The sequence below is a fragment of the Martes martes genome (assembly GCF_963455335.1).
Source record: "Martes martes genome assembly, chromosome: 3".
Classification (NCBI taxonomy): Eukaryota; Metazoa; Chordata; class Mammalia; order Carnivora; family Mustelidae; genus Martes; species Martes martes.
In genome coordinates, this window is record NC_137890.1 from 120,754,112 (window position 1) to 120,773,573 (window position 19,462).

The window sequence follows — 19,462 nt, forward strand, 5'->3', positions numbered from 1 at the left end:
CTATTAGCATTGAAAGTTATTTAAGAAATCCATCCACTACAGTGGATGACCTATAGGTTTCTGTAAGGAAGGAAGGAAAAGAAATGTGATTTGGATTTGTTCTGATTAGCACTGCTAAGCACCAGCGTCTCACAATATTTGATGAATCTTATTATTATAGTTTCATGTAGAAGTTGTTATGAAACCAGGGTTTCTTAGTTATTTCCAATTGTAAGACCCAGCTGTGGCATGGGATACTTTATTATTTATCAGTTGTCTCACAAATTACCGACAAGGAAAGCTAATATTCTTAAATTCATGCCCACTGAAAGAGATTTCACAAATCACAGCACACTGTATAGTTCAAAAAGAATAGCTATGTATAAATGAAAGGAGTAAATTTCCCTTAACACGTTTTAAAATGTATTTTTGAACATTATATTTACCATATTTAATCTTTGAAACAAATTAAATTTTGATGACCCTTAAGCTGAAGCAATTATTATCAAATACTGCTATGTAAAGTTTAAAGAACTGTAACCATATTTCTCGTGATGATGGTGACAGCACATTCAAAGATACTGAAGAAAAGAGAGCTGATTAAAATGGAAAGGGAAATGCTAGCTGGAAAATAAAAATCTGAGTAACGGTTTAGTGTTTTAAGTCGTCCCAATAATGATTAAGACTGAAATTCCTTTCAAGGTAACTTATTTAATAAGTTACAATACTTTTATATTTAGCCTCGTCCTTATCCTTTAACTTTAGAATAAGCATTGTTCTAAGGAGATACAAACTTTTCAGCAGTTTCTCTACGCATCTTTTTTTCCCCTAGTACTTTCAAAATGTTGAATTCTCAAAACATTTCTATCGAAGTTTCGGAGAGATTTTGCCATGAAAAGCCTGAAATATTTAAAACAGTATCATTCCTAACTCCCGCCAAATATCCTGAAGCAAGGTGTGGATTTTAAGCAATTCGCCCCATCACGGTCAAGCAACCGCGACTGACGTAGTTTTGAGGTCCTGTGCCTACTGAAATTCTATTCTTTATCCTCCTATAACTCAGCATGCAAGGCAATAATACAAAACCGTGACCTTACTGCGTGTGACTAAGCTTACAAAAACAAAAACCCAAAACCAAAATTATCATGAGAGTTTGAACGACGAACTCTCCTAGCTGGTATTTTTTTGGCAAAAACACGAAAGCTGGGCTCACCTCGGCAGCATGTCTGGAAGCATCCAGAACCCGGAACGTCGGCACGTGGTGGGGTATCGGGCGCTCTCCCGGAGTCACAGACACGGCTTGTGAGCGCGTCATCCCGAGCACGGCGTTTCCACGTCTGTTCTGGGCCTCAGAAGCTAGACGGACTAGTTCCTGGTCCTTACTCACGCAGAGTCTCTGTGGGAGGGGCCAGCAACCTCCCCACGTGATTCCTGGTCTCGCGCAAGCACAGGAACTTCCGGTCTAACGGACGGCTGCGGGCTGAGGTATAGGTCTCCCTGCAGACAAGCAGGTGGAGGAGTTTGGACGTCATCTGGGAGCGTGTTAGAAAGGCGAAATCTCCGGCCCCCGCCCTATGGAATCAGATTCTGCGTTGTAGTTGACAGGCCATCTCCTCCGTTCTTATGGAGGTTCCAGTCAGCCCTGCTGGCTCTTGAGCAGTAGCTGGGGGGACTCTGGGCTTGTTTCATGCTCTCCTGTCAAACATCTCCATTTACCCAACAGCTTGCTTAGCCAGTGTGGTCGGGGATGGCGGAGGGTGATTCTTCTGAGCTCATGAGCTTTAGTGTATAGTCACTGATCAACTCAATGTGCTACTGATTCCTGTAGTATCAGTAGTAAAAAGAAAAGATTTCTGAGGTGATTATAAGTTAAGCCAAAGAATAAACTTCTAATGGTGGGATTCAAAGCACAGTGAGAGACCAGTAGAGAAAATAAAGGTTTTGTGGAAGTTAGTTTTGATATGCCACAGATCAGACTGGAGGTAGGCTGAGCGGGTCTTGGTCGTCCTTGCATTCCTTTCCTTTAGGTTAAACAAAGAATTCACCCCCATTGGGAATCCAGTCACTTCTACTAACCTACCACCTAGATATATTCCAACCATCTCCTAACTCCAGACTATCGTGAGTCCCATATTCAGGGTGTTTTAGGCCAGTAACATTCTAGTGGAACCCAGGGCCCAAGAATTAATTTAAACTGAACATACACCTGGGGTGGGGTGATTTTGCACCAATAAATGCATATACTATATGCACCAGTACTTGGCAGCACCCCAAAGAGTCCTGGAATTGCACATTCTTGCTTCCTCCATCCACCTACCCCAGCACCACATCTGGAAATCCAGGTTTCCAAATGTCCCGGTTATAGGATGGGGCTGGTGGCAGGGAAATACATATAGTTTAAATTTTCTAGGTGATTCGGATACAAATGCCCCAGTGATTATCCAACTGATAATCACTGATCATTTGTGTAAGTTTTACTACTGTCCATGAAATCTTCATACATAATTCAATGTTGACTACTGTTATTACTTGAAATGAGATGTACCATAAAAGTACAAGTTTTCTTTCAGGTATGTCAAGTTACTTTATGTTTCAATCTGAAATCCATGTATGATCTGATATATACAAGTTCTAAATCAGAACATAGGTCCAAGCATGTAAAATCAGCAGCTATTGTGATTTTTAATTTTGAAAATTTGTCTAACCCTTACTGTAACTCTTCTAATCTTGCACCTTTCAGAATGAAAACACAGACTGAGGAGAGCTACATTTATTCAACACTTCTTCATCGCTATTTAGTTAACATTGACAGCACACTAAATACTACAGCAAACAGCCTGCTGGGATTTGGACAGTCATTTATTTTCAATTAAAATTCATAGTTAGGTTTGAAAACATGACCCTGTACTTCTGCCAGTTTAAGCTTGATTTCTGATTTAACTGACACTGTTGAAGTAAACAAACCAAATCAAATCTTCTTGAATTTTGATTGTTTACAATGTACCTCATCGATATGAAACAAGTCTTTCTAAAATTGAGATCACAAGAAATCTTTACAAGATGGACAAGAAAGGAGAAATCATTGTTTCTCTATTTTTATTTATTATAAAAACAGTATTACCACATTAAGGGAAAGATTAAATTTACCCACAAATCCACCACCCTAACATCTCTTGTGGATTTTTAAAATCTTTATCCACAAACATAATTTTTACATAGTTATAACCTGCGTATTTACACAATTTAGGGAAAATCACTATTTAAATACTAATATACAGGATTATATGTAGACTCCTCTTTAAGGAAATTATACAATGTAAAACCTACACTATGCCTTGTAATCCCCAAATACCCAAGGGCTTAAAACTTGATGACCAAATTACAACTGCCTTTCTTTCCTTCTCCACTTGCATACATGAACGAAGATGAGGCTCACATTAATCTGAGTTCATCCTCTCTAAAACAGGATATATGAAATAAGGCTGTTATCGTCTTGGTTGTTGAGCACATTGTCTTTGTACAATCTTGCCACAATCGTAAAATTACATCTCTGATATCCCCATACTAACCTAACCAATAACCACAATGATCATTTTTCCACTCTTTTCGAACTTGCTTTAGAGGCAAAGTAATGAATACAACCAGCAGACAAAGGGAATCTGCAGCTAAATACACTTTCACACCTAACCACTATTTAGGTAGGCTGGGTAACACTACAACTATGTGATCTCGGGCCAATCATTCTGTCTGTCCTCATGTACTTCAGCTTATGCTACTGGAAAATGTGAAACGAATATTTGCATTCTATCGCTTTGAGGATATGATGGCAAAACGAGAATACAAGGGAAGAAATCCTCAGATAAAAGGTACTGGATTTTTTAAATAAAAGAATTCACTTATTAATATTGACTAAGACAAATATAACTTATTACTAACCTGTATACTAAAAGTTCTCTGTATCATTCTCATTACAAGTCATAAATTAGTTCCTTTCTGATGTGTTTCAAGAATAGATCTGGAAAGCATGCCGAACCAGTTTCATTTAGTGACACACTGACATCTAGTGGAGATTTATGGTGCACGATGGGATGGGATGCTTGCACACCCCAAATTAACATCACATTCCTAGTGGGGCCAGAGAGAAACCAAAAGCTCTTTTTCGCCTTTATGCAAAGCATCAAGAAAAAATATAAATGAATTAAAAAATAAAGGTACAGTTCTTATATATTTATATTTTGCTTGTTACCAAATTAAAAACACTGTCCAGTTCACAAGATACTGAAAAGTTAGGGGATGATAGGAGAGGGTGGCAAAGAGCTGGTTAGCGTTGCAGTCGTGAGATATCCCCAAAACCCTTCCTCTGACTCAGTTTGAAAGAGCAAGTGTGTGTTCACCTACTCTTTTCTTTCTATAGTGAGTGCAGGGATGGGTTAGGGAGGAGAGGTGACGGGAAGGGAAACATGGAAGAAGTTAAGTTTTCCAGGTTTTTCATTACATCCCTTGAGTTAATTTCTGTACCTCTCTGTGGTGAGAATTTTATTAAATCTGGAGGCAAATTTCCTTTAAGCAAATATATGTGTAAGCTTTTTCACCTAACACTAAGAATTTATCTAAACATGCTCATCTAAATATATTGCATTTACTTTGTAATAAATATATAAAATGTTTCTATTGCCCTGGGCTTTCACAAATGTCTAGCACCATCAGTGAAGTGTGGCCCTGTTTCCTTTCTGTCCTTTCCAGAGGCTACAGGAAATAATGTTGAGTAGCTTTAGGAGAAAGACAATTTGACACCTGCAAAGTTTAACATGTGATTATTTAAATTAAGATCACAAACACTTATTGGAACATTGTCACCATCTCATTATGTGAGCTACAGGACAAGTTACATTTAAATGTTGTCCCCTCCCCCCACTTTAGTGAATGTGGGAAGGACTGAATGCTCAATCTACACAAGGCTTCGTCTTTGTTTCTACCAAGCTTCAGCCACTGGATGGGACTTCTGTACAGGACCACTTAATGGCTTCATTATTTCATTAAATAGGGAAGGTTGAAGAGGAGGAATTCTGGAAGCTAGAATAAAGATTTTTAATTATTATTATTATTTTTAACTGCTCTGTTTTTAGCCTCTGGTTCTGACAGACCCTCTACTACCACTACACCTCTTCTGGTGGGGGGGCAGGGAGAGAAAGAAAGAAAGAGAAGGAAGGAATGAAGGAAGGAAGGATGGAAGGAAGGAAGGGAGGGAGGAAAAAAGAAAAGAAAAGAGAGAGGGATGGAGACAGGGAGGAAGGAGGGAAGAAAGAAAAAGAAAAGGAAGAGAAAACATCTTACTTTCGGACTGGAGGAAATAGGATGGAACTAAAATAAACCTCAAGGATTAGGAAATGCGTGATTTTTCTCTTGAGAAGAATGTGCATGAGTTTGTTCCCACAACACCCAGAATGCTGCTTAATTCTTTAACTCCTTCAGTCTTTCATTTATGTCTGAGAATCAGAAGAATCATCTAGAAATGATTAAACTAGACCAGCTCCCAAATGTAAAAATCCTAGAAGAATCTTAAGGCAGCTACATTGCTTAATCATAACCAAACACCCTCTAGTAAATATGTACCCATCATTGGTGTTGTTAAACTTACAGGAAGAAATATACTCACTTATGTCCTTCGTGGGAATTAATAGTACACTCCAATCTTCCAAGCCCAGAGACAAAAACAAACAAAAACAACAACAAAAAAGATGTGACACAACCTATTAGCACAAGCAAAAACAATGTTCTGATAGTGAAGCTTCATACTGCACTCAAACATATAATTATTCATACAATTTGCAATTGTCTTTACTGCTTAAAAAGTCTTTCCAGATTCCTTATAATGCCATGTTTTACCAATTTTTTCCCATCACTATAATACTTCCACAGTGTTGTTCATTATTTTTTGTTCAATCACATAATTGAGAAAACTCAGGCCCAGAGAAGTAAAAAAAAAATTTTTTTTAAACAAAAATCCTCCTTAGAGAACAAGACAGTAAGAAAGGAATTTGAAAGCTTACTCTCCTTCAGGCTGGTGGTTAATTAAACTTATGGCTCTAGAGTTCAGTATCCTAAAGACCTACAAGTTGCAACTGAAATTATTGGGTGTTTTACTCACACACAAACTGTTGTGATAAATCAATGACTTCTATTTACTGTAAGTGATAATACAACTAAAATTTGAAAGTCGTGATCTCCATATTCATTTCTTTCAAGAGAAAGTGTCAAAATATGTCAGGCTCCAACCCTTGGTAATTCGCTTTCATATATGTGTAATACAGATTTCATTTGATGATATTTGAAATTATTTTAAAAGATTCCTGGGCAGGACCCCAACTTTGGAGTTAAGGTCATTAACCCTACTGTGCTGAATAAGCAGAGTCCCGGTGATTTTCAGAGAAGTCATTGATCATTTTGCATGTTTCAGCCGGGGGCGGGGGGGTCTTCATCAGTCACTCTTCTAGTTCCATGCTCCCAAAGTATGCATATGCCACTATGTAATAGATAGGAACGGAGTCTTCCAGACACGCGCAATGCTGTAGCTGCTCAAGAACAGGCAATTTACTAGATCAGTCCACGGGTCCACGGGTATGTAACATGACACAAATCTCGAAGAATGGTCAGTGTACAATGTGTGCACAATACATTTCATGTTAGAAAAAGAAGTTACAGTAACACTTTAGAACCAATACTAATATTCCCACCACCAGAATCCACCAGTCTTTGTGGGCTTGACTTTCCAGGAAATGTAGAGAAAACAGAGACAAGTCTGATTTACAGAATGTGAAGAAATTTTTATTGATCTCGTTATCCTTTCAGTGTTATGAGAGCAGGCAATACAACATTTTTGACCCAATCTCAAAAGTGTTTGCTTTTTCCCCAAGCTTAAACAGTCTGGCGTTTTCTTCACCGTACAGGACCTTCTCCTAAGTCAACTATCATTGCTCTCCATCAACATCATAACCCACAACCAAGTGCAGAATAGGTGTGCTTTGGCTCTTTTTCTTCAGAGATCCCCATTGGTGTGTCATCTTGTGGGCTTCTGGCATCCTATATTTAACATCCAGTGTTCCCTCAAAGGATAACCACAGAGTTACATAAGTCCTACTTTGAAAACACATGAAGAAGAAAAAGTACATTTCTAGCTAATCACCAAGAAGGCTCTAACAAGCTGCACATCAAAAGGAATACAAAATGATTTCTAATTTTAAGTAACAAAATATAGGGCTTTAGAGACGTTTCTCATTGCAGTCTTCCAGCCGGGCCTTAAATAAGGAAATGCCGTCTCTGCAAGGGGCCTGAGAAGAGGTGTTAACCAGGGGAATGAAATGAAACCAGGACAATGACCAACAGGAGACTTCAAAACCTCTGCTCCTTTAAGCTCGTATCTGTATCCTTTGGGAAGCTTCCCTTTGGATCTTCACTAACATTAGCCTAGCTAACAGTTAACTTTAATCTGCAAAGTTTGATATGCCTGTGTTTAAATGTGGCCAAATACTTGTTAATCTTACTGGAAACAAATCACTGTAATGAAAATAAAAACAAGCGGTGCCATATGCCAAACTGACACACAGCGCTTATCCGTTGGTTATGTACTTACCTGCACCTGTAACGTCATCTGAGGAAGCCGCTTACCGTTAATATATAAGCTAAAACACTTCCAAATATTCAAATCCAGCAGAAAAAAATGTACAAAGTTGCCCACTCATCACTGAATTATTCTGGACCGAACAGAAGGCTCAATTTCAGCACTGCCAAATGCTCTTAGCACAGAAGCAATGCACCATCTGTCTTGAAGCACCAAGTGTATCAATTCAGATTTAAAATACTGGTGCGCCCAGCAATGTCTCTTAAGCAATCCCTTTTCTGAGGCTTGAAACTTAACATGGCCCGCAACAAGGTTACAGGCATCCATACTCTGAACTGCTAGTTGTAAAATAAGTTATAAAAATGTCAGAGCATCAAGCGTTGTAGTTCTACGGGCAGAAAGCCTTGAAGAGGAAGAGGATTAAGGAAGAGTTCTCAATGAGTCACTATTGCTATTTCTCTGAGAAAATATTTTTAAGTGGGAGATAGCACCGCTGCCGTTGGCCAGAGTGGCTCTGGGATTTCACTACAAAAAGCTGGGACTGAAAGTGGACCGGGCTTCATCCCAGGAGCACACTGCTGTCCAGGACTGAAAAGCAAGGCTTCTAGGAGTTTGCACTTTGTAAACAATGGGCAACCATTTCAACTAGTATTAGTAGCAAGGCCTGTCCTGATAAAGCGCTTACTCTGGGAAGATTAAAGTGATAGGGGTGTGAAGGAGACCACGTAGTCCTTTGTATGAACAGGAAGGTAACTTAAAAGGCTCCTAGAGATAAGTGATGACTGTGAGAGCCTGAATAAAACAAGGACAGGAACAAGTGGCTATCTAAATTTAAACAATACATTAAGATAATAGGGGCACCAGGGGGCAGGGGCGCAGTCCGTTGAGCATCTGACTCCTGATCTCAGCTCAAGTCTTTCTCTCCCGGTTGAGAGTTCAAGCCTCACACTGAGCTCCACACTGAGTGTGGAGCTTCCTTTAAACAAACAAATAAAATAGAGATTAGAACTGGAAAGGAGAACAGAACATGAAAACATGTCCTCCAGAAACAAGGAGAAGAAACAGCAACCATTAGCCTGTATATAGGATATGTGAAATACTCTAAAAGACATTGAGAAAGAAGAATCATGCCCTATTTAATTTCAGATCGTTAAGTATAGCTAGGTTTAAATGTGCAATAATCACAGCAAAGGTACTGTCCCAGGAAGACTCAATCAGGAAAAAAACCTGCAATTTCTAACAATTTGTTGACTCTAAGAAAATTAAGTGGTTGAACCAGTGATGAATCAGGCCTGACTAGGTTTTCAGAGAAAATAAGCTGAGCTGCGCCCCCTGTCTTAGGTATGGATCCTTGGGAAGCAGCAAGTCAAAAGAGTGGCAGGAAGGTGGGAACCCTAGTTCACTGCCCCTTTGGTTCTCTAGAAATGAAACCTGCTCTTCAAATTCCCTACTTCCTGGGCAAGGGAAGGCATGTCATCCAAAGGGATGAAGGCTGGAACTGGGAGTGTCTTACCATGGAACTAGCGTAGAAGTGAGGGTAATAGGAGCTGGTGTTACTCTGTCTTTCTCTGACCATCACATCCACAAAGCTGACCTGGGGTAATGCTCAATTTCTTAGAATCATCTGAATGGGCAAGAAGGGATCTTTGATAAACCGTTCTGCTGTACCAATTAAGAAAAGTCTTTGCAAAATAAATAAAATATTTTAAAAAAAAAGTGGGGAGGGGGGGGCGTCTGCTTTCAGCTCAGGTCATGATCCCGGGGTCCTGGGATGGACACAGGGCTCCCCACTCAGCGGGAAGCCTCCTTTCCCTCTTCAGCTGCCCCTCTCAACCTCACCCCGCCCATGCTTGTTTGCTTGCTCTCTCTCAAAAATAAAATCTTAAAAAAAAAAAAAAAAGTCTTCTGCCACATCATCTCTCCAAAGCTCTCTGTACTTACCTAGGACATTCCTTTTCCCGATTAGACTATGATGAGCTCTTTAAGACACCTAAGTTTCTTCCGCTTCCAACATGTATAGCAGTACTAGCTTTCAATAAACACTTAAATTCCTCTAGTTAAACGTGGAGCCAAAGTAAATTCTTCAGTAACAAAAGGAAAATCACTTGAAGGAAAGAAAATATTAAGGTGCTTAAGACTGAAACCAACTAAGTTGCTGACCATACTTGGTGGATAAAAAGAGCTGTTCCAAATGCTACTGGAATTTTAAATTACTTCATTCTTATCATGTTAACCATAAAATTAAAGGCCCATCTAAATAAAAAAAAAAATCACTTAGTCATACATCGATTCTCCAGGGCACAGAGGAGTCACACAAACACATGAACTCTCATCCTGACATCCTCAGTTTCGGTCAATAACCACCTCCTAGTCCAGAGAGGCGTAAGAACAAAGCGAAAGCTTGGCAGCTGCATCTCCCCTCCAACCTGGCCCTATCCTCATGTCCTCTGCCTCCTCTCCTATTGACTCCAGATGGGATGAGATGTCTGAGTTCCCAGCAAAGGACAACCACTTCACTTGTGTGTTAGATCCCATCCCCTCCTGCCTTCCTAGAAGAATTCAAGAATTTTGTGAAGGCCTCAACTGTTGTACGTGGGGATACTGTTCCCCAAAGGGTTCTTCAGTCAGAAAGAGAGGAATATCCAAGGCAAATGCAGAGAGCTTTGGAAACACCCGCAGGGAAGAGTGAAGCAGCCAGTAGTCTCCAGGATATTGCTTCTCTGCCCCACTCATTCATTTCTTCCTATTTACTCTTTACCATTAACAGTCATTTTTTTCTATCTAAAACAACCACCCTCCAGAAAACTCCAATTATTCCCTATTTCTCAACTTCACTATAAAATTGTCAGGTGTCTCCAGTTTCTCCTTCCATTATCTTTGGCATCCACTCCAGTGCAGCTTTGGTTCTCCCCACTTCACAAGACTGCTAATAAAAGTCACGAATGTCCACTACCCACCAGTCACTAAATAAAATGGACACTTCAGTCCTTATCTTATCTGATCTACCAGTTGGCAGTAGATCCAGAAGATCACTCCCACCTCCTCCACGAAACTCTTCACTCCCTTTCCAGGTACCCACAAGCCCCTGGGGTTTTCCTCTTCTCTGATTGCTCCCTCCCAGGTTCCTTGACTGATTCATCATCTCCTGGCTTCCAAAGTTGGAGTGCCCAGACTTCTTTCTTCTCTAGCAGCCCTCATTTCCTTGATGAATCTCATACAGTCTCATAACTGCATTACCTATGCATGCAGGATTCCCAAATGCACATGCCTAACCCAGAACTACTCCTGAATTCCAGATTTGCTTATCTACTACTCTGACACCTGCATTTGCATACTGAATAGGTATTTCAAACTTCACCTGTCAAAAACTGAGCTCTCAATTTTCCCTATTCCTGCTCCACCTCCAGGTTCCTCATTTTTGTTAATTGCAACTCCAGCCTTCTAATTTGCTCTGGTGCCAAATGGATTTCTTTTCCACACCACACAGTTAAATGCATCATCAGCCAATCTTGTTAACCCCACCTTCACCAGCATCTGATCATTTCTCACCACCTACTATTGCTAGCACCTGCTACTGCTACCCAGGTAGATGTCATCACACATCTTTTACCCTGCTCCCTCCTCTTTCTCCCCTCCACCAATTCTCTTCCCTAACAGTAATAAGAGATTTTAATAAAACACACCATATCCTATCACTCTGGCTAAAAAACCTTCCAATGGCTTCCTCTCTTACTTAGAAATCTACCCAACTCCCTACGATGGACTACAAGACCCTATGGAGTCTGTCCAGCTGTCACAGTCCCGACCTTGCCTTCCACTTTCCCTAGCTGCTCACTCTTGTCCACCTTCCACAGCCTTGCTGGTTTTTGCATGCACTAGGCATGATCTCACCACCGGGTTTTACATTTGCTATTCCCTTTGCCTGGAATACTCTTCTCCCATGTGGCTTCTCTCCCCCCATCTTCAGCTCCTGACTCACCTTTTTGGTCAGATCTTCCTGGACTACCCATTTTATAAACACAACGCAACCTCCCCTTCCTCCCGCTCAGGACACTGTGTCTCTTTTCCTTCCCTGCTTTAGTTTTCTCCACAGCACTTAACGATCTAATACACACACACACCCTTTTTTTTTTTTTTTTTTTAAACTTTTGTCTGGGGGAGCCTGGCTGGCTCAGTTGGTTAAGCTTCTGCTTTCAGCTCACATAGTGATCCCAGGGTGCTGGGATTGAGCCCCGTTATCAGGCTCCCTGCTTTTTGGAGAGCCTATTTCTCCCTCTACTGCTCCCCCTGCTTACGTGCTGTCAAATAAATAAAATCTTAAAAAAAAAAAAAAAACCCACACACTTTTGTCTGTTTCCTTCCAATGGCAAAGAAACACCATAAAGAAAGGGATTCTCATGTGCTTTGTTCACTGCTATTTCTAAGTACCTACAATATTTAGGTGAGTATATAACTAGTAACTTATTGACTAAGTGAAGTGCATCGGATCCTTGATCTCTAGGAGCTCATGATCAAAAAAGATGACACACAAACACAAATAAAATGTGTCATTAAAAAGAACATCAGGGTGCCTGGGTGGCTCAGTCGTTAAGCATCTGCCTTCAGTTCAGGTCATGATCCCAGGGTCCTGGGATCGAGCCCCACATCGAGCTCCCTGCTCAGCAGGAAGCCTGCTCTCCCTCTCCCACTCTCCCTGCCTGTGTTCCCTCTCTCACTGTGTCTCTTTCTGCCACATAAATAAAATAAAAATCTTAAAAAAAAAAAGAAGAAACACCATCTTGGGGCACCTGGGTGGCTTAGTTGGTTGGGCATCCGACTCTTGGGTTTCGGCTTAGGTCATGATCTCAGGGTCCTGGGATTGAGCCCCACATCAAGCTCTGGGGCTTTGTATGGAATCTGCTTAAGACTCTCCACCCTGGGGCGCCTGGGTGGCTCAGTGGGTTAAAGCCTCTGTCTTCGGCTCAGGTCATGATCTCGGGGTCCTGGGATCAAGCCCCGCATTGGGCTCTCTGCTCAGCAGGGATCCTGCTTCCTCCTCTCTCTCTGCCTGCCTCTCTGCCTACTTGTGATCTCTCTCTCCGTCAAATAAATAAATAAAACCTTAAAAAAAAAAAAAAAAAAGACTCTCTGCCCTTTTTGCCCTCCCGCAACACATTCTCTCTCCCATCTTTCCAAATAAATAAAACTTAAAAAAAAAAAAAATCATCTCACATGTGTATTTTAAATGACTTTTACCATCTGGGAGTTGAGTGGCCAGAGAGTTTAGCAGAGGGGGAAAGTGCTCTAAAAACATGATAAAGGAAATCAGGGAAGGGGTGCCAGTGATCCACTGACGTAGAACTTTATTTTTCACTGCCTTGTGTTCCTAAGTTACTTTTCTTCATCACTTTGTAGATGAAAACAAGAAATGTTTATATAAAGACCTGTCAAAACACTGAACTTTACCTACTAAGGAATTTAATTTTCCTTACAGCCGTGGCCCCATAATTGTCAGGATTTCTCCTGGTGTCAATATCCCCTTGGCCTGAGCTGCGTCTGGAGTAATGGGGCAGCTAGCCTACCTGAGCTTACTCAGCTGACCTGCGAAATACTCTTGTTACAATGAGTGAGAAGTTGCTGGAATTACATTTCTGGAATTGGGGAGCTTCTACCCACTCACCTTTCAATTATACCTACTGACGTTACATGTTACTCAATAACATAGGGCAACAAAGAAAAAAAAGAGCCTCTTTGATTCTTTATCCTATTCCCTTTCTCACAGAAGCTAGAAGTGGGGAAGACAAATAAATGAGAAGACAGAGATAATATTTCAAAAACCAACTTGCAACACTCCTCCAGGACTGCCCCTCCATACTACTGTATAGTATACTAGTTCCTTTCCCCTGAAGTATTTATCTTAACAGAATTTTTTTTCAAAGGCCTTAACTTTTCATTTTTTCTTAGATTTTCCTAAAAGAATACTGTAAACAGATACATGTATTCCTTTGTGTCTTTTATCTTTTTACCAATAAAAAATACATCAATTCAAGAAGAGAGTAATAACATGGGAAAATTATGTAAACTCTATAGGACAAAATGCATTTCGGTATATTTAAGGACTGTAAAATTATAAGATTAAGTTATTCTCCATTTTAAACAAGCAGACATCAAATAGGTTATTGGAACAACACATTGCTACTTCAGATATTTCAAGTTAACAGGATTATATCCAACACGAACTACATATTAAGCACTGAATCAGTACGACAGAGAATTAAAGAAGACATGACTGATTTGTTTCATACGGTCTCTGGACAACCTTCTGGAAAACCTATACCTATGATATAATATTAATTCATTCAGCAAACATATATCATGTTAGATATTACACTGAGATAAAGAGACAAGGAGTATAGATATTATCCTCTAAAAGCTCACTGTACAGAAATATGTGGAAGGTATTAAACTGAATATAATAAAATGCCAAAATGCATGCTATAGACACTGGGTACTAAGAGTAGCCTGAAAGAAAGCTAATTATTTAAAAGTGCCAAATAGTATTAAGTATGTTTAATATCATATAGATTGGGTAAAACTTACAAAATTATTATACCAATATTTTCATAACTAAATCAGCAGGGACATCTGCTCAATTTCTTATTCAACAGAAAATAGATACACATTAGCAAAGATGTGTTCTCTGCTAAGATGAGGGAAAAATCTCATCTGGAGAGGAAGATGATAAACTATTTAAGGATGTGACAATGTATTCATCTCTGTACCCATCACTGTGCCTGAAAGGATTTTCAATTAGCAAGCACCTAAAATGTGTAGAACAAACTGGAAGTCAGTTAAGGGGTTCTATAGCATAACCAACCTAGACCCCCTCCAACAGAAAAAAAAAAAAAAGAAAAAAGTATTCTTGCTAAGAAAGGCTCCTGGCTTGTTCCTGGCACTTGGAAATACACACATGCTTAAATTCTTTTTATTGTATCTGAGGTTTGTGCACATGGTTTCTCAGGGAAACAGACAGACTAAAAGTACATGATAGTAAAATGCAAGGGTTTCATGGAAGGATTTGGACTTGAGATAAACTTTAGGGATTGGAGGATTTAGGGGAAAAATGCTTTTAATGTTCTGTGTTGGGAAGACTGGCATAATCGGCTTTAGCCTTAGTGGATTTCAACAAGGTAACCAATAGCTGTGGAAGACTTAAAGTGAATTTAAATTATCTCCAAATATACTCATTGGTAATATCTAGATTTGTTGACCAATTCCTTTCCTCTGCCATAGTTCTGTTTATTTCTGAATATATCCAGGGCTAGGACCCAGAACTCTGCTGCCTAATCAGGGTTAAATCACTCTTTCTCAAGGACAATGAAATTAATGATAATACTGTCAAATGATAAATGTTTAAAAATGTTTAATACTGTGTGTGTACTTCAATCTGGGTAATCTTTTTTTTTTTTTTTTTAATTTTCAAACTTAGCATCTGAACGTTTGGTATTGCTAATAGGATACTCTCACTTAAAAATCACCTAGGGCTTCTTGTTATATGAGCACAAGAAACCACAAGAAGCTGAGAGCACAGATGGCAAACTAAAACAAGAGACCCTACTCAAAATCGAGGATATCCCCTTCAGAGAGTGCTTATGAGTATATGGAGAGCATCAGGGAGAAAAAGAGGTCAGTGAGGACAGGTGGCAATATGCATGCACCTCAGAGGATCATTTCTCATTCCTAATTACAAGGTTTATTCTGTCCGACAAGGCTCTAACACTAGCCATCACTGCTGGCAATTTGGTTTACAAACTAGTCTCAGAAATTCTTTTTTTTAGAAATTCATTTTATAAGATCATTTTGAAAGGCCTATGTAAAACCATGGACAAACTCTACTCCCAAAAAAGTTGACAAATTAGTTATAAAAAATTGATGTTTCAAATAATGCCTATATATCAAAATGTAATTATGAATTCTTTTCTATTATTTGTGAATTACTTGAAAAACCTAGTAATGTATTTAGACATGAAACAAATCTATTTATTTATATACTCTACTCACTTAAAGAACACTAACTGAAATATGTGGATAATGTAATCATTGTAGATTAATTATCTAAGCCTCTTAAAGTTATTTGCATTGGTTTTATAAAAATAATGTTTTCATATCATGCCATAATTCTGTCCAAAGACCACAATGTAAATGTCAAGTGAAAATGTGTTAATGCACTGCATTAACATAACTACAACACAAGTTAATATATGAAGTCATAGGACGGAAACTGATTTGTATTTTATAATATAGTCATTCTTGTATTGTTATAATACATTTAGACAAATTAGTGGGCTGACTCTAAGTCCAACACCTCAAAGTTCTTATTAGAACTCTTTGGGTCAATCCAAACCACAAATGCCTACACAATTTTATCCCTGTGATTACTTAAGATTTCCTGCTTAAAAAAAAAAAAAAAAAAAAGCCACCTCTAGAAAACTAATACATCTTGTTAGCTTGAAAAAGGTAGTTATTAAATGCTTGATACATATTTATCAATATAAATTTCCTGATGGGGTTATGTGATGTATAACTAAAAAAAAAATTAAGATAACATTTATCTCATCTTCCCAATTAACAAAAGGAAATTAGTGATCTTAAAAGTATTAAGTATGTAAGGCAGAAGATAAATAAACATATCTCATCTTCATTGGAATCAATTAATAAAGCCTTATTTTGTAAGGTTACATTTGAGACTTTAAATCAGAATTTAAAATAAGAATTTACTAAGAGGCAATTGTACTTTATTCTAGAGAGTCATTTTCAGAAATTATCAATCTATGAATATCTGCTGTTACATAGATACAGTCAACATTAACTGTGATGTTACAAATCACAACCTGGTGAAGAATGGACACTGTACCTTCCCCCACCGTACTGGCCATGTAATCTGGGCAAGTTACTGAACCCACTCTGTCACTCTGTCAACCAAACGTGGTCCGAGGGTCTCCTCTCATGAGCTCTGCAGGGGACATTCAGTAGCTAAGCAGTGGCTGGCATGCAGTGGCTGCATGGCCCTACATGACACACTCAGAGGAGCAGGGCTCCTCTGAGAGCACAGGACCAGAATTTGAGCACGGCAGGCTCAATGCGATGCTCAAGGCCATGACTACTCTTGAACACCTACAAAGTGATATTTGGACTTTCACTTATATAATTTGTTCTTAATGGGTAAGAAAAAAATCCAGTTTCTGAAATACCACAATTTACAACCAGAGCAAAGTTTTATGGGGGGAAAAACCCCACCCTATTTGTAGATGAATACCTATATAACTGAAAAGCGGACCTACAGTTTTTCAGAAATAGAAAACAAGGTAAAAAGAAATATTCAGGATTTTAAGGGAAACTAATAGTAAAAACCAAATGAAAATTGTTATTTTTCAGTCCCTTTGAAATTGTAGCCTGTTTCCTGAAAGAGAAAGCAGAACAAGGATAGCAAATGTTATAGCATTAGACCTACTGAGTTTGAGGGCTAATAGAGAATAAGGAGATAATCAGAATCAACTTTTGTTTCATACATGAATAAACCAAAACTCAAAGAAGTTAAAGTGTCTTACTCAAGGCCATAAAGGTAGTTTGTGAAAGAGTCAGGAACATTTTTAAGTAACCAGGTCCTCCTTCTCTGTCTCATGTAAGCATGGGGTATAGCCTACAAAGTAGCAAAAAGGTTGGTGGTAGTAATTAGGGGGTAACAAATAAAGAAAGTCTAATGATAGCATCCCAAACATCCTAATACTCATTAGGATGAAAGCTTTTCTGGCATCAAGAGAGAGGTTCACTACTTTAGGAGGCAGAATATACAATACTGGAAGTGGGGAAAAAAACACCTTTTGCAGCTCACCTACACGGAAATCCTTACAGTTTACATAAAAGGTCCTCACTCTCATCACATTGACTTGAACTCCATTATCGATTATTACCACCTAAAATAGTCAAGGCTCAGAGGTTTTCATAGACCTAAGCCTAAATTCTTCAAAATACTACCTATTTGCTTAGTGTTCCTCTGTAATATGGAGAGATGGAGTAAGACAATTTAAGATTTCCATTGAAAATTCTCAAGTAGGAGGCCCATTACTCTTAGTGAGGGTATGCGCAACTATAAATGTGTTACTTTATTAGCTTAAAGCAATGTATTTTTATGCTAATAACTCCACTCTATAAATTTTAAGATGGTACGCTAAACTCCATATTTAGGACTAGAGAAGACATTTGTACCACATTCCACAACCTTGGCTACAGGACCGGAGAATTACCTCAGTAATTATCATAGTCATAGAAAAAAACTAAGCACATTTATAACATTTACCAAACCTGAATATTGCAAAGTAATTCTCCTATAAGAAATCTATTATTTGATAACTATAATCAAAAAGAAGTAACCTGTAAAACCCTTAAAATTTAGTTATTTTTTCAAATGAGAAATAAATGCCACATCCGTACACTAATCCAGAGGTCTGTCCCATCTCCAGGCCAGACAACGGTTTCTGTGTTCAACGCTGCTTGTAGCTATTATCTGCTGGCTAAGGGCCTAAGAAGAATAGTAATACATACAATACACCATGAAAATTCAAGATCAGGATTAGTAGCAAAGTAAAAAATGTACCAACAACACAGAAGTACTATCAGATTAAAGTTATCTGACAACACTGTCCAATGGTTGATGGAAATCACCACTTGGGAAACAATATGTTCCATAAATTAATACCAGATTTCTCAGTGAGTCACAATTTACATTATCTTTTGCTTAAATATCATCTTATCGAAGTAGAGCGTTGTGTGTTTCGAGATCAATGATTTAAAATCCAGTTTTACATATTTAAGCTCATTATATGCTCTCATTAGTAAGTACTTCAAGGAAAAAAAACTACACATTTAACAAGATTTCAAATGTTTTCAATTTAACAATTCCTTTATTTGTACTGGTCCTTAGTAGTCAATCTTCATATCCGCATTTTTGTTTCATCAACAATCATCTCAGACACACCTTCTAACAAGATTGACTTAAAATATTACGACAGGAAACTATGCCTTCAGGAGCATGTTTATTGTGTTTGAGATGATACATCAGGTGCTCTCTGAGCTACAAAGGGTAAAAGGAAATCCTCTCATTACAAACTGACAAAGGTAAAAGGTAAAACATTTTTCACAACAGCATGAACCACATACTCAGAAATAGATCTGGGTTTAATACAAATGACATAATTCCTAGTCATCTACAGCTACTTTTATAACTTCATACAGATAATGAATTAGGCTAAAATGCACTATAATATTTGGTAGACTTCAGGACCAGTATCCTTAGTACATCACAAAATACATTTTGATATCCCAAAGAAGCAAGACTTGCAAGTAGGCGTTTTAAACATAACTAATCTACAGCTACAAAGTTCTACTCTTGATAGCATTTACCTTTTTGGGGAGTCTCCCAGTCTCCAAAGGATAAAAGCAGAGAGTAGAATCAGTATAACATATACACAGAAGTCCGTATTGTAAAGGCTATAAAGATTTGCAGCACAGTGGGAAGGGGCCCTCTGCTCCTTCACACCGCATACAAATTCTGTGAATTATGTGGCGTATCTCTTGGTCCACTGTCTGGCTATCCTGTCATGTTCTGCTCTGTTGGTCAAATACTGAGTGGCTATGCTTCCAACCAGAGGATCCGCTGGAAAAATAGAAAGAATAGTAAGAGATATTACACAGTGTCTTATTACAGTTTTAATACTCTATTAAATTAAAACACTAATTTTTCAGCAGCACCTTTTTATATAATGGCTATATTTTCAAGATTAAAATGCTTCAAATAACATAAGCATCTGTATATTTTAATATTCAAAT

General features: G+C 38.6%; 1 protein-coding gene across 3 annotated transcripts in view; it reads right to left on the reverse strand.

Moving 5' to 3' along the window:
• Positions 1-18,511: 18,511 nt before the first annotated feature.
• The window catches only part of UBE2E3 (ubiquitin conjugating enzyme E2 E3), an 87,204-nt gene continuing 86,253 nt past the window's right edge, over positions 18,512-19,462 (reverse strand). For all 3 annotated transcript variants that reach the window (XM_080798725.1, XM_080798727.1, XM_080798726.1), the window contains exon 6: positions 18,512-19,289. In XM_080798725.1, the coding sequence (XP_080654851.1) occupies positions 19,192-19,289 (98 nt within the window). In that variant the 3' untranslated portion in view covers positions 18,512-19,191. The remainder of the gene's footprint in view (positions 19,290-19,462) is intronic.